Consider the following 16,861-nt stretch of genomic DNA (forward strand, 5'->3'; position numbering starts at 1 on the left):
TATGTTTTCCATTTCCCAATGATGAAGACCCCTGTGCTCTAGAAATGGTTTAATACCCTTCCCCAGTTATACAGCACAAGTCAAAAGTTTGGACACACCTCATTCCAGGGTTATTTCTTTATTTTCACTATTTTCTACATTGTAGAATAATAGAGAAGACATCAAAACTATGAAATAACAAATATGGAATCAAGTAGTAACCAAACAAGTGTTAAACAATTCTAAATATATTTTATATTTGAGAATCTTCAAAGTACCACCCTTTGCCTTGATGACAGCTTTGCACACTCTTGGCATTCTCCCAATTAACAGGTGTGCCTTGTTAAAAGTTAATTTGTGGAATTTCTTTCCTCCTTACTGCATTTGAGCCAGTACTGTGTTGTGACAAGGTAGGGGTGGTATTCAGAAGATATTATGGCAAGAAAAGCTCAAGTAGACTGCGTGAATCAGGCCTTCATGGTCGAAATCCTGCAAAGAAACCCCTAATAAAGGACACCAATAATAAGAAGAGACTTGCTTGGGCCAAGAAAGATGAGCAATGGACATTAGACTGCTGGAAATCTTTCCTTTGGTCTGAAAAGTCCAAATTTGATATTTTCGGTTCCAACCACCAAGTCTTTGTGAGATGCAGAGTAGGTGAACGGATGATCTCCGCATGTGTGGTTCCCACCATGAAGCATGGAGGAGGAGGTGTGATGGTGCTTTGCTGGTGACACTGTAGGTTATTTATTTAGAATTTAAGGTACACTTAACTAGTATGGCTACCACAACATTCTGCAGCGATACGCCATCTCATCTGGTTTGCGCTTAGTGTTTTTCAAGAGGACAATGACCCAACACATCTCCAGGCTGTGTAAGGGCTATTTGACCAAGGAGAGTGATGGAGTCCTGCATCAGATGACCTGATCTCCACAATCACCCGACCTCAACCCAATTGAGATGGTTTGGGATAAGTCGGACTGCAGAGTGAAGGGAAAGCAGCCAACAAGTACTCAGCATGTGAGAACTCCTTCAAGACTGTTGGGAAAGCATTCTAGGTGAAGCTGGTTTAGAGAATGCCAAGAGTGTGCAATTCTTTCATCAAGGCAAAGGGTGCCTACTTTGAAGAATCACAAATATAAATTATATTTGGATTTGTTTAACACTTTTTTGGTTACTACATGATTCCATGTGTTATTTCATAGTTTTGATGTCTTCACTATTAGAAAAAGAAAAAAAGAAAGAAAAACCCTTGAATGAGTAGGTGTGTTCAAGATTTTGACTGGTACTGTATGCCGCATCACAATTATATCTCTGAGATCTACGGACAGTTCCTTGGACTGCATGATATAGTTTACGTTTTGCCTGTTGTGGCCTGCACGCAGCCGGTGTCTCAGCAGCCCTCTTCTCAGGTGAGTTCTGTTGCTCTGGCCTCACAACCTTCTTCGTGACACGTCAGAGGCCGGATCATTCCAGCGATTGTGATAAGGAGTTCTATGGTGAGGCATATATCTGTACCTGGGGCAAACACTCTGTTGTCCTGGGGCAAAAGTTCAGGATATAACCAGGTTGCTTCCTGAGGCTGTGAGTCAGTCACCGGGGGCTGATGCAGTCATGGTTCATGTGGGGTCGAATGACATTATGAAGGGCAGCTCAGAACAGCTGAAGAAGTATTTTAAAGAACTGATTGTGTCTCTACTTAACATCAGCAAACGCCCCATAATATCTGTCCCTCTGCCCTCCCCAAATTGTGGCATTGAACAGATCAGCAGATTTGTAGCCCTCCATACCTGGCTACCAGACTATTGCAGCTCTGTGGGTGTAACATTTATTGACATTTATGATACCTTCTGGAAACAAAGCTTGTATAATGAGGATGGGATCCACCCAAATAATTTGGTTTCCTGGATCCTTTCACAGCATTATAAGACTGAGTTGAGACAATGACTTATCAATGACCCAAATCCACCAAAGTTAATGCCCAGGATTGTGTCACTGAGTTGTCATAATGTTTCAGCAAATGTACATTATCCCAGGGGCATTGGAAGACACAATGTAAGTAACCTAATTCATGTCCCCCTTACTGTCCCTCTTACTGCCCTGAATGCCTCTGCGGATCCTACATCTATTGTATGCTGTAATCATATGCCCAGAGTAATACAGCACTAAGGTTGTGTGGCCTAGTAGGAAGTCCACTGTGTGCAGCTCACCCTGCACTAATAGAAAATAACCTAAGCATGTCTACCTCTGCTAAACTTCCCAATAAAGCAAGAAAGTGTTTAAAAATATTTAGCTTAAGAAACGAGGTTCATGAAATCAATAATTTGCTAATAAAATATGACATTCATATTCTGACAATCTCTGAAACTCACTTCGATAATACCTTTGATGATACAGTGGTAGCAATACATGGTTATAAGATCTACAGAAAAGTCAAATCAAATGTTATTGGTCACATGCAGATGTTATTGGGGGTGTAGCAAAATGCTTGTGATAAGTTCAATTGCCATGGGTGGTACGAACAAAGAATCCAGTTCGGGAAAGTCATATTCTTGGTCGTAATGCTGGTGAGTTACTGCCACTCTAATATCAAAAAGTTATTTCCAGCTGTACGTAATAACACAAAAAAACTTGCTGGCTAATAATGTAAGAAATAACACACAAAAAACAAAATACTGCAAAGTTAGAGAGGATCTCATGTTAAATACTGTTGAAGTAATATGGCTAAAGGTTCATCTGCCTCACCTAAAGCCCATTCTGGTGGGAAGCTGCTATAGACCACCATGTACTAACAGTCAGTATCTGGATAACATGTGTGAAATGCTTGATATTGTATGTGATATCCATAGAGAAGTATATCTTCTGGGTGATTTAAATATTGACTAGCTTTCATCAGGCTGCCCACTCAAGAGAAAGCTTCAAACTTGTAACTAGTGCCTGCAACCTGGTTCAGGTCATCAATCAACCTACCAGGTGTAGTTATACACAGCACAGTGTGTAATGGCAAGCAATCAGACGCTGCACTTGACACTTTAATGAAATTGCTTATCCCAGTTACTAATATGCATGCACCCATTAAGAAATTGACTGTAAAAACAGTTAAATCCCTGTCGATTTATGAGGAATTGAAAAATGGTATGGTATGATGAGGCAAAAGGAATGGTGAATAAATCTAGCTGCACATTCAATTGGCAAACGTACTGCAAATTGAGAAATAATCTGAAGAAACTGAATCAAAAGAAGAAACTACACTATGAAACAAAGATAAATTACAAAGAATAATAGTAAAAAGCTTTGGAGCACCTAAAATGAAACTTTGGGCAAAAAGGCAAACACCGCTACATCATTCACTGAATCAGATGGCTCATTCGTCACAAAACCCACTGATATTGCCAACTACTTTAATTATTTTTTCATTGGCAAGATTAGCAAACAGGCATGAAATGCCAGCAACAAACGCAGACACTACACATCCAAGTCTATCTGACCAAATTATGAAAGACAGGAATTGTACTTTTGAATTCCGTTAAGTAAGTGTGGAAGAGGTGAAGAAATGATTGTTGTCTATCAACAATGGCAAGCCACAAGGGTCTGACAATCTAGATGGAAAATTACTGATGATAATAGCAGACGATATTGGCACACTATTTGCCATATCTTCAATTTAAGCCTACTAGAAAGTGTGCATCCTCAGGCCTGGAGGGAAGCAAAAGTTATTTGCCTACCTAAGAATAGTAAAGCCCCCTTTACTGGCCCAAATAGCCGACCAATCGGCCTGTTACCAACCCTTAGTAAACGTTTGGAAAAATTAGTGTTTGACCAGATACAATGCTATTTTACAGTAAACAAATTTACAACAGACTTTCAGCACCCCTATAGGAAAAGGACATTACACATGCTCAGCACTTACACAAATGACTGATGATGGCTGAGAGAAATTGATGATACAAATATTTTTGGAGCTGTTTTGTCAGACCTCAGTGCAGCTTTTCACGTTATCGATCATAGTCTGCTGCCTGAAAGACATATGTGTTATGTCTTTACACCTCCTGCTACATTGTGGATAAAGAGTGACCTGTCTAACAGAACACAGAGGGTGTTCTTTAATGGAAGGCTCTCCAACAAAATCCAGGGAGAATCAGGAATTCCTCAGGGCAGCTGTCTTTTTTCAATCTTTACTAACGACATGCCACTGGCTTTGAGGAAAACCAGTGAGTCTATGTATACGGATGACTCAACACTATACACGTCAGCTACCACAGCGACTGAAATGACAGTTAGTTTCAGAATTGGTGGCAAGGAATAAGTTTGTCCTAAATATTTAAAAAATAAAAGCATTGTATTTGGTACTAACTAAACCCTAAACCTTATGTGGAAATTGAGCGAGTTGAGGACACTGAACTGCTTGGAGTAGCCCTGGATTGTAAACTGTCATGGTCAAAAAATATTGATACAACAGAAGCTAGGATGGGGAGAAGTCTGTCTATATTGTTGCTTTCTTAACAACACTATCAACAAGGCAGGTCCTACATGCTTCAGTTTTGTCGCACCTGGACTACTTTTCAGTCGTGTGGTCAGGTGGCACAAAGAGGGACTTTTGCAATTGGCTCAGAACAGGGCAGCACGGCTGGCCCTTGGATGTACACAGAGAGCAAACTGCAATAATATGCATGTCAATCTCTCCTGGCTCAAAGTGGAGGAGAGATTGACTTCATCAATACTTGTATTTGTGAAAGGTATCGACATGTTGAATGTACCAAGCTACTGGCACACAGCTCGGACACCAGAGGTCTCTTCACAGTCCCCCAAGTCCAGGACAGACTATTGGAGGCACACAGTACTACATAGAACCATGACTACACAGAACTCTATTCCACATCAAGTAACTCATGCAAGCAGTAAAATTAGATTTAAAAAGCAGATAAAAATACACCTTATGGAACAGTGAGGACTGTGAAGCAATACAAACATAGACACATGAATACAAACACTCTATAACATACGCACTATACACGCACGTACACATGTATTTTATAGATATGTCGTAGTAGAGTAGGGGCTCGGGGGCACACAGTTAATATGTTGTGAAATCTGTATGTATTGTAATGTTTTAAAAATGTTTATAACTGCCTTCATTTAGCTGGATCCCAGGAAGAGTAGCCTTGGCAGCAGCATCCATAGTAAATACAAATACAAATGTATGTGTCTAATGCAGAGTAACCCATCCCTTTAGCAAACTACAACAATTCAGAAAAACAACACATTACTACACTACAACACACCCAGCTAAACCTGAGGAACATTGAGATTGTGAAATTAATTATAGGTGTTACTTCCATTGCTATTATTATTGAGTTTGACTTCAACCCACATCATGAGTCATCGTCTGTCTGCGGTGTGTGTGTGTGTATATGCATGTGTGTATGCAAGCCCGAGCGTTCCTGTAAGTGTGAGTGTTTCTATGTATGTGTGTGAACCGGTGTGGGCACACGCGCCTCTGTGTGTTCTCAGTCACCCACCTGGAGGCTGTCGTCCTCCTTGACCAGCTCTTTCGGAGGGAACAAGTCCTTGGCCTGGATATACTCCAGACTGGGGGGTCCTTCTTCACCCTGGAGGACAGAGATGAACACAGGCTGGTCAGACATCTCAGTTCTTAACACACAACATACAAATAGTAACAGTAACATTACTTTATCAGATCAAAAAGAAGGCACAAAAACAGGGGCTTCAATCAATCATCAGCCACCCAGGAAAAGGTCAATAAAAGCCACTCCCTTTACAGGAGCCTACACTGTCCTGTTTTTCTGAAATGGCAGACTAAAGCTGCTATTAACATTGCCTGCAAAGAGCCGGCGTCAAACACCATACAATACACTGTTTTTTGGGGGGAGGACATGACAGTGTCTCCTAGACAGCTGCTGTTTATGTCTGTGCCTCCTCCCCAGCCAGCGAGATGGCCTGTGCCCGTGGCAGACAGCACTGCAGCCACAGCAGTCAACCCAGCTGTAGCTCTACACAGCAGGAACAACATACAGTTGAAGTCGGACGTTTACATACACCTTAGCCAAATACATTTAAACTACGTTTTTCACAATTCCTGACATTTAATCCTAGTAAAAATTTCCTGTCTTAGGTCAGTTAGGATCAACACTTTATTTTAAGAATGTAAAATGTCAGAATAATCGTAGAGAGAATTATTTAATTCAGCTTGTATTTCTTTCATCACATTCCCAGAGGGTCAGAAGTTTACATACACTCAATTAGTATTCGGTAGCATTGTCTTTAAATGGTTTAACTTGGGTCAAACATTTCAGATAGCCTTCCACAAGCTAACCACAATAAGATGGGTGAATTCTGGCCCATTCCTTCTGACAGAGCTGGTGTAACTGAGTCAGGCATGTAGGCCTCCTTGCTCGCACACGCTTTTTCAGTTCTGCCCACAAATGTTCTATAGGAATTGAGGTCACGGCTTTGTGATGGCCACTCCAATATCTTGACTTTGTTGTCCTTAAGCCATTTGGCCACAACGTTGGAAGTATGCTTGGGGTCATTGTCCATTTGGAAGACCCATTTGCGACCAAGTTTTAACTTCCTGACTGATGTCTTGAGATGTTTCTCATGATGCCATCTATTTTGTGAAGTGCACCATTCCCTCCTGCAGCAAAGCACCCCCACAACATGGTGCTGCCACCCCCGTGCTTCACGGTTGGGATGGTGTTCTTCGGCTTGCAAGCCTCCATCTTTTTCCTCCAAACATAACGATGGTCATTATGGCCAAACAGTTCTATTTCTGTTTCATCAGACCAGTAGAAATTTCTCCAAAAAGTACGATCTTTGTCCCCATGTGCAGTTGCAAACCGTAGCCTGGCTTTTTTTATGGCGGTTTTGGAGCAGTGGCTTCTTCCTTGCTGAGCGGCCTTTCAGGTTATGTCGATATAGGACTTGTTTTACTGTGGATATAAATACTTTTGTACCCGTTTCCTCCAGGTCCTTTGCTGTTGTTCTGGGACTGATTTGCACTTTTCGCACCAATGTGCATTGATCTCTAAGAGACAGAACGCGTCTCCTTCCTGAGCGGTATGATGGCTGCATGGTCCCATGGTGTTTATACTTGCGTACTATTGTTTGTATAGATGAACGTGGTACCTTCAGGCGTTTGGAAATTGCTCCCATGGATGAACCAGACTTGTAGAGGTCTACAACTTCTTTTCTGAGGTCTTAGCTGATTTCTTTTGATTTTCCCATGTCAAGCAAAGAGGCACTGAGTTTGAAGGTAGGCCTTGGAATACATCCACAGGTACAACTCCAATTGACTCAAATGATGTCAATGAGCCTTTCAGAAGCTTCAAAAGCCATGACATCGTTCTCTGTAATTTTCCAAGCTGTTTAAAGGCACAGTCAACTTAGTGTATGTAAACTTCTGACCCACTGGAATTGTGATACAGTGAATTACAAGTGAAATAATTTGTCTATAAACAATTGTTGGAAAAAGTCCTTGTGTCATGCACAAAGTAGATGTCCTAACCGACTTGCCAAAACTATAGTTTGTTATTAACAAGAAATTTGTGGAGTGGTTGAAAAACGAGTTCTAATGACTCCAACCTAAGTGTATGTACACTTCTGACTTCAACTGTATGTGCTAATATTTCTAAAAATGTGTTTTCACTTTGTCATTATGGGGTATTGTGTGTAGATAACTGAGAAACACTTCAACAATTTTATTCAAAATGTGGAATAAGTTAAGGGGTGTGATTACTTTCTGAAGGCATTGTAGTCTATAGCACTGTATTGCTATTTGTCTAATGTACATTGCACAGTCTTTCTTGATGTATTCATTAAGTTGTTGTCATCTTGTGCCTGCTAGTAATAATTGTCCCTCAGAGATTAATAATATTTTTTTATTGAATTATCATAAACTACCTGATCAAAGGTATGTGGACACCTGCTCGTAAAACCGATCATTCCAGAATCATTGGCATTAATTGGTGCTTCAACAGCCTCCACTCTTCTGGGAAGGCTTTCCACTAGATGTTGGAACATCACTGCGGGGACTTGCTTCCATTCAGTCAGAACCGCATTAGTGAGGTTGGGCACTGATGTTGGGCGAATAGGCCTGGCTCTCAGTCGGTATTCCAATTCATCCCAGAGGTGTTAGATGGGGTTGAGTAGAGAGTTCTGTGCAGGCCAGTCAAGTTCTTCCCCACCGATCAACAAACCATTTCTGTACGGACTTCACTTTGTGCACCGGGGCATTGTCATGCCGAAACAGGAAATGGCCTTCTCCAAACTATTGCCATGAAGTGAAGCACAGAATCGTCTAGAATGTCATTGTATGCTGTAGCATTAAGATTTCCCTTCACTGGAACTAAGGGGCTAGACCGAACCATAAAAAACAGTCCACCAAACTTTAGAGCACTATGCATTCGGGCAGGAAGCGTTCTCCTGGCATCTGCCAAACCCAGATTTGTCTATTGGCCTGTTAGATGGGGAAGCGTGATTTATCACTCCAGAGAATGTGTTTCCACTGCTCCAATGGTGATTACACCACTCCAGCCGACACTTGGCATTGCGCATGGTGATCTTGTGTGTGGCTGCTTAGCCATGGAAACCCATTTCATGAAGCTCCCAACAAACAGTTATTGTGCTGATGTTGCTTCCAGAGGCAGTTTGGAACTAGGTAGTGAGTGTTGCAACCGAGGACAGACTATTTTTACGCGCTACGCGCTTCAGTGTTCCCGTTCTGTGAGCTTGTGTGGCATACCACTTTGTGGCTGGGCCATTATTGCCCCTAGACGTTTCCACTTCACAATAACAGCACTTACAGATGAACGGTGCAACTGTAGCAGGGCAGAAATTTGACTAAGTGACTTGTTGGAAAGGTGGCATCCTATGACGGGGCCAGTTTAAAGTCACTGAGCTCTTCATTAAGGCCATTCTACTGCCAATGTTTGTTGGTGGAGATTGCATGGCTGTGTGCTAGATTTCATACACCTGTCAGCAACGTGTGTGGCTGAAAAAGGGTGTCCACATACCTTTGTATATATAGTGTACTTATTCCCTACAGACTGTAGATAAGTTGCTTAGATGGCTTATTGGAGGTGGGACTGCGGCCCACAGATGGGACAGCATGGCAGATGGCTGGGATTGTGAGGGGACAGTGAGGAGACTGGGGGAGTCAAAGGGAAGAGACCGTGACCTTGAAAGCAGGGAAACAGCTAACGAGTCGTGACAATCTCAAAGCTTCGTAAAAGATGCAACCAGTTAGACAAGGGGTTTGGGGTTTCAACAATTATCATGTGATTTGCATATTTCAGATAATACCTTCAAATGAGCAGGAGTCAAAAAGCCAATGTCTATGACTACAGGTCTTATTGCACAAATGCACATTTCTAGGGAAATCTTTCCCTTTGAAAATGTCACTCTTAAAAAGACGAGGACAAAAACATAAGCGTACTCTACTGTGTGCAACCCTCTCTAGGGCAAGTCTTTTTCAATATTTGCTAACACAGCAATCTACATATATGCCCTAATTCAGCAATACCTCATCTTATTCTACAACTATAGGCTATATGCTACACCACAGTACCATTTGATTCTTGTACTGGGCCATTTATACAGAAATTATGAATTACATTTTTCAAGACCCTGATTGATACCAGAGGGAAGAAACAAACTATAACAAGCTTTTACACTTGTTAAACAAGAATTCTTTGAGGACCAACTAACAATTTCGATATAGATTATTAAATGCGTGTCAACTGTTGAACTCCTTTGGGAAAACATAAGGCACATCCTAAATAAACTGAAGCATCAAGCAATAATGCTCACTTTGCAATTGCCCAGTCTCCTTCCACTGAGGAGAAACCGAGGAAGCAGCAGGAGGATACAGATATAATCCCCTCTTCCCTCCTCCCTCCATCCCGGCTGTCTCCCCAGCAGCAGGTGCCCAGCTCCCTCCCTCCATCCATCCACTGCCTTGGCTCAGACACATGGGTCAAGATGAGAGGGCCCTCTGCGGAGTCTACAGCACCACAGACAGACCAGACACAGCAACATGAGGTCTTTACTCCATGTACTGCATGCTGGCATGAGCCTCATATCAGACGAGAATCAAATGTCAGTACTGTCATGGGGCTACATCCCCTGGTACATGCCCACTAAGCCTACATCAGTATCAGACATGTGAAAGTGGGAAGCCGGTTAAAATCCGAAAAAAGTACAGGTTTTTAAACCTTTTTACATTTAGCTCGACATTAAATTCACTTCACCAATCAGTGCTGATAGAGCAGCTTGCCATGGGGCGGTTTAAGCGATTTCATTTGTACAGGAAAGTTGTTCAAATACCATTTTATTTTGCCGTAAACAATATGGTTTAATCATACACATTGTCCTGCCAGTCACAGTGTAGGGCGCAAGATGCAACTGACATTTTTCAGGCGAGGAGAGAGCGAGAGAATGGAGGAAGCTTGCCTTGAAGCGCTGGCCATCTTGTTATGACATGCATTATCTGAATTAGGCCCACAGAATTATACTTACTGAGGAGCGGCTTCTATGGAGGAACTTTGAATGTCTTTGAAATTCTGAGTTCTAGCTAGCTAGCTAACAAGCATGTGCGTGCAGAGCAGCACTAAAATTAAAAAACATATTTTTGTAGTTAATAAATCCAATGCGAAACGTGATAACATAGCATCCTTAACTAACATTGAAAAAGTGAATCTATTATTTTAAACATCTCTCACTAACTTCTGAATCATGCTTGTAAAGTCAGGCTACAGCTATGCTTCAGAGGGGAAGGGCAGGTAGCCTACACACACACCCACTGGCCGGCAGACACTGGAATACATTTGAGTGACAAGGTGAGGGCTTTGCATAGGTGCTTTATTGTCATTTTTGTGGGCCTGAAAAAAATGCCTGGAACATAAAGAAATGCTATTAACCGATTCCCATGCTTTAAAAAAATAACGGTTCTGTTCCTGAACAGTATATATCACTTTCGTTTTCAATTCTGGTTCTGTTCCTCAAATCATTTTGTTTTTCATCTACCCTGTGCCATCAAACTGAACCTGTCCACTTCAAACAACTACAAGAAACAGAGGGGATGACAGGCACTAGGTGTCAACACCTGCCACATTGATTTGACATGTGGACATGTGAATGACTTTGTAAACAGAGGAGGAAAAAATAGGTTCTCCCTTGACTTTGGTTTGAGGATGGCATGGGAATGTGAGGTGCAGCATAGGAAGCGTGTGCATTAACATTTAAACTGGAGTGCTGACATATGTGTTCCCCACCCAATCCGAGTAACTCTGACAGACGTATCTGCCTTGGCAGTAGCCATAGGCCGAGGGTCAGCCCAGTTCCTCAAAAGAGTCTCAAAGAGTTACTGCAACGCTGACAACCTTGGCTCAGACATTCTCGAACAATAGCCAGAAAATTATAGCACGACTCGATTATCATTTCCTGCAGTCCTTAAATTGACTGCATCTCATTCTCTGAAATATTTCATTTTGCCTAAGGCATAAAGAGAGAGAAAGAGAGCACTCGGGCCTAGATGTTGGCATTTCCCTGGTGGTTTTTCTTTCTGCCATCTGTGCCTTACAACAGCGAGGCAACACAACAAAGCCAGTCTGGCCACTACCTGAGCCAAGAAGTGTGGGGTGGATATACTGAGGATGGAAGCGAAATGTGTGATTGGGAGTTGGCTAGAAGGCAAAATGGTGGAGAGTGTGTTTTGGAGCAGGTTGAGTGCAGCTGCAGCCATCAAGACTATTCCATCAACGGGACCTGAAGAACTGTAATATCCTGTGTTTCTCTGAGTCGTGGCTAAACAAGGACATGGATAATATACATCTAGCTGGTTTTTCTATGCATCGTCAAGGCCAAACGGCAGCTTTGGGTAAGGTTAAGGGGGAAGGTGTGTGTCTTTGTTAACAACAGCTGGTGCACAATCTCTAATGTTAAGGAAGTCTAGAGGTTTTGCTTGCCCGAGTTAGAGTACCTCATGATAACCTGCAGACCATACTTTTTACCAAGTAAGTATATCTAGATTTTTCGTATTGGTCTATTTACCACCACAAACCTATGCTGGCCACACTCAACTAGCTGTATAGGGCCATAACCAAACAAGAAAATGCACATCAAGAGGCGCCGCTCCCCCGAGGTAAGACTGAAATCGGTCTTACCTATTTTTTTTTTACCAGCATGTCAACTCTACAAATAGAAGCAAAAAAACCTCTACATCACCTTTACTCCACACACAGAAATGCATACAAAGCGCTCCCTCGCCTTCCATTTTGGCAAATCTGACCATAACTCTACCCTCATAAATCCTGCTTACAAGCAGAAACTCAAAAAAGGAGTTTCAGAGATGCGCTCAATACGGAAGTGGTCCAATGAAGCGGATGCAAAGCTATAGGAATTTCGCTAGCATAGAATGGAATATGTTCCGGGATTCATCCGATAACATTGAGGAATTTACTCATTTATCAGTCACCGGCTTCATTAATAAGTGCATCGACAACGTCATCCCCACAGTGACCGTACCTACATATCACAACCAGAAGCTTTGGATTACATACAACATACACGCTGAGTTTAAGGCTAGAGCTGCTGCTATCAAGGAGCAAAACAATAATCCGGACGATTATAAGAAATATTGCTACGGCTTCCGACATTCCATCAAATAGTCAAAATGTTAATACAGGACTAAGATAGAATCCTACTACGGCGGCTCTGACAGTCATCGGCTGTGGAAGGGTTTGCAAACTATCACGGATTACAAAGGAAAACCCTGCCACAAGCTGCCCAGTGAAGTGAGCCTACCAGACAAGCTAAATTCCTCCTATGCTCGCTTCGAGGCAAGCAACACTGAATCATGCCTGAGAGCACCCGCTGTTCAGGATGGCTGTGTGATCTCGCTCTCTGTAGCCGATGTGAGTAAGACATTTAAACAGGTTAACATTCACAAGCCCACAGGGCCAGATGGATTACCAGGACGTGTACTCAGAGCATGCGCTGACCAGCTGGCAAGTGATATTTTCAACCTCTCCCTGACTCAGTCTGTAATACCTACATATTGCAAGCAGTCCCTGTGCCCAAGAACAACAAAGGTAACCTGGCTAAATGACTATCGCCCCATAGCACTCACATCTGTAGCTATGAAATTATTTGAAAGGCTGTGAGCCATCACCCTAGACACCCTAGACCCACTCCAATTCGCATACCACACAACAGAGCCACAAATGATGCAATATCTATTGCACTCTACACTGCCCTCTCCCACCTGGACAAGAGTAACACTTATGTGAGAATGCTGGTCATTCACTGTAGTTCAGCTGTCAACACCATAATGCCCTCCAAGTTCATCACTAAGCTCAGGACCCTGGGACTGAACACCTCCCGCTACAACTGGATCCTGGACTTCCTGACAGGCCGCCCCCAGGTGATGAGGGCAGGCAACAACACATCCGCCATGCTTACCTTCAACACGGGGCCCCTCGGGGGTGTGTGCTTAGTCTCCTCCTGTACTCCCTGTTCACCCACAACTGCGTTGCTGCACATGACTTCAACATTAGCATTACATTTGCTGACGATACGATAGTGGTTGGCCTGATCACCGACGACGATGACTATAGGGAGGAGGTTAGTGACCTGGCAGTGTGGTGCCAGGACAACAACAACCTCTCCCTCAACATCAGCAAGACAAAGGAGCTGATTGTGGACTACAGGAAATAGAGGGCTGAGCATGACCCCATCCACATCGATAGGGCTGTAGTCGAGCAGGTCGAAAGCTTCAAGTTCCTCAGTTTCCACATCACTAAGGAATTATCATTATCCACACATACCAACACAGTCATGAAGAAGGCAAGACAACACCTATTCCCTCTCAGACGGCTGAAAAGATTTGGCATAGGCCCTCAGATCCTCAAAAAGTTATATAACTGCACCATTGAGAGCATCTTGACTGGCTGCATCACCGCTTGGTATGGCAACTACTTGGCATCTGACCGCAAGGCGCTACAGAGGGTAGTGTGTAGCTACCCCCACTATCTGCATAGATGCTTTTTGCACTAACTCTTGACTCATCACTTACACTGCGGCTAGGGCTGTGGCGGTCACGAAATTTCATCAGCTGGTGATTGTCAAGTAAATAACTGTCAGTATCAGGGCCTCCCGAGTGGTGCACCGGTCTAATGCACTGCATCGCAGTGCTAGCTGTGTTACTACAGATCCTGGTTCGATCCCAGGCTGTGTCACAGCTGGCCGCAACCGGGAGGTCCATGAGGCGGCACACAATTGGCCCAGCGTTGTCAGGGTTAGGGGAGGGTTTGGCCGGCCGGGATGTCCTTGTCCCATTGTGCTCTAGAGACTCCTGTGGCGGGCCAGGTGCATGCACGCTGACAGGGTCACCAGGTGTATGGTGTTTCCTACCGACACATTGATGCGGCTGGCTTCCGGGTTAAGCGAGCATTGTGTCAAGAACCAGTGCGGCTTGGCGGCTTGTCTTTTGGAGGATGCACGGCTCTCCACCTTCTCCTCCCCAATGTCCGTACAGGAGTTGCAGCGATGGGACAACACTGTATCTACCAATTGGATACCACGAAATTGGGGAGAGAGAAAAAAGGGCTAAAAAAATAAATAATAAAACTGTCGGCGTTACGGTTATTGACTGTTAATTAGCATAAACACATTTAGCATCTCCTGGCTTAGCCTACAAGCCTACAAGCCACTGATCCAGACCTTTGGAACATCTACATTTCAAAAAGTTGAATAAATCCATGTAATAGAGCCTACACCTTCACAATAAAACCATGATTTATTTTAGACAGGTCTAAAGAAACATAATGTGAAGAAAATGTAGTCTATTTCAGAAGAAAATAATAGTATACTCTAAGTTGTCCTTATGTTAGGTCCTGATCTGGCTATACCATATGGCTGTGGGCTAGTTCATTTAGCAGACAAGATTTGCTTAGAATTCCATGGAATTATTTTATATTATTTTATAGAATGAAGAATATATTTGAGGGAGTGCGCACTATTCTGTGTTGAGCGGTTAATAGGTCATGCTTAATTTAGAGTTATTAATGTAACTTTAGTTGTTCTACAAATGTTGGGTTATATGTTTAGATGATTGTACATAATCTATTGGTAAATAGCACACCCATTTTCACCTACCTCATCCCCACAGTTTTTATTTATTTACTTTTCTGCTCTTTTGCACACAAATATCTCTACCTGTACATGATCATCTGATCATTTATCACTCCAGTGTTAATCTGCAATATTGTAATTATTCGCCTACCTCCTCATGCCTTTTGCACACATTGTATATAGACTCCCCTTTTTTTCTCTACCGTGTTATTGACTTGTTAATTGTTTACTCCATGTGTAACTCTGTGTTGTCTGTTCACTCTGCTATGCTTTATCTTGGCCAGGTCGCAGTTGCAAATGAGAACCTGTTCTCAACTAGCCTACCTGGTTAAATAAAGGTGAAATAAAAAAATTAAAAATTAAAATGAATACATTGTAAGGCTGCATGATGCACCTAATGATGATTTGAAATAACTTGGGTTGAAAGAAATTAGCTCTGCTTTGTTTTTTGCGCAGGCTGTACACATGTCAGTCTCTCATTCACAATTTCAGAAGCACTTGATAATGCATCCCGTTTGTGTGGCAAAAACCTTCGTCTCTCCCGAGTCCGTACAGGAGTTGTAGCGACGAGACAAGATAAAAACAGGGTAAAAAAAATAAAATGTTTTAAGCAATGAGGCTGATGTAACAGATCAGAACGTTTAGCTTAAATGTTGATAAACTATTAGGCTATTTCTTCACATTATAAGCGCAGCTATGGGCTATAAGCGCAAATGTTTCATTAGTAGGAAAACACCATTATCAAAAGTGTAATGCGATTATGCATGTAATGCTTTTATATGGTGAAAATGATCTTCCCCAAACTTGAAACTCACGCACTGCGTATGTATGCCAGCTAGGCTCTTCACCCGTTGTACAGCTGATTAATGTGCTTCATTTTAAGAAGTTATTTGGCCACTTTAGTTGTGATATAAACCTTATCAAAACATATAGGCCTATGGGCTAGGCTACATGAGGTGTGCGACTATGATTAGAAAAAGTCACACAAAAAAGGCATTGCTTCTTGCCTTAAACTGGGCATCATTCCCAATGATAATATATAATTCACAAGTGATAGGCTAGTATTGTCATCCATCAGACTATTCTTGATTTTAAAAATCATGGCTTTACAGATATTAAATAATATTTGTGTGAAATTCGTTTTGATTTAGAATGAACCACTATCATGCACCTGTCTCGAAACAGGGGCAGGGGAAAAAACTTAACTTAACTAGCGAATAGACAACGCTTTTCATGTGGTTCATTTTCATGCCAGCCAGGTAGGCTATAGTCCTGTTGTAAAGATAAGCAATGTGCTTAATATTAGGAAAGTTGAGAAATAAATATAGCAGGCCTAGCCTATAGATAGCTGATGGGATTATCCTCCTTTTAATAGAGGCCATCACTCTGTTTTCTCGCCCAATTGCATAGCCTATAGAAATGTTGCGCAACATAAGCTCATGGGCTCTCATGAAGTGTTTGATTAGATTTTCAATTACATTTGCATTGATGTCAGAGTGATTAGAGGGAATATAGAGTGCTGAGTACAAGGCAGTTAGCAAGTTTGGTATGCAATTAATGACCATCAGCAGCATCAGAGCTTGGAGAAGCCTAGTTAACTAACTAAACGGTTACGTGGAATTTGACTGCTTTCATGACTCGTGACCGCCGGTGAGGCAGCCGGTACTGTTTATTATCTATCCTGTTGTCTAGTCACTTTATACCTACCTATGTACATATCTACCTCAATTAC

At 42.3% G+C, this 16,861-nt stretch overlaps 1 protein-coding gene across 1 annotated transcript in view; it reads right to left on the bottom strand.

The window, feature by feature from the left end:
* The window catches only part of LOC115105386 (myotubularin-related protein 4), a 117,975-nt gene that overhangs the window by 78,044 nt on the left and 23,070 nt on the right, over positions 1-16,861 (bottom strand). The window contains 1 exon segment of the mRNA XM_029627367.2: positions 5,499-5,588. Coding sequence (XP_029483227.2) covers positions 5,499-5,588 — 90 coding nt within the window.

The sequence above is a fragment of the Oncorhynchus nerka genome, linkage group LG22 (assembly GCF_034236695.1).
Source record: "Oncorhynchus nerka isolate Pitt River linkage group LG22, Oner_Uvic_2.0, whole genome shotgun sequence".
Taxonomy (NCBI): Eukaryota; Metazoa; Chordata; class Actinopteri; order Salmoniformes; family Salmonidae; genus Oncorhynchus; species Oncorhynchus nerka.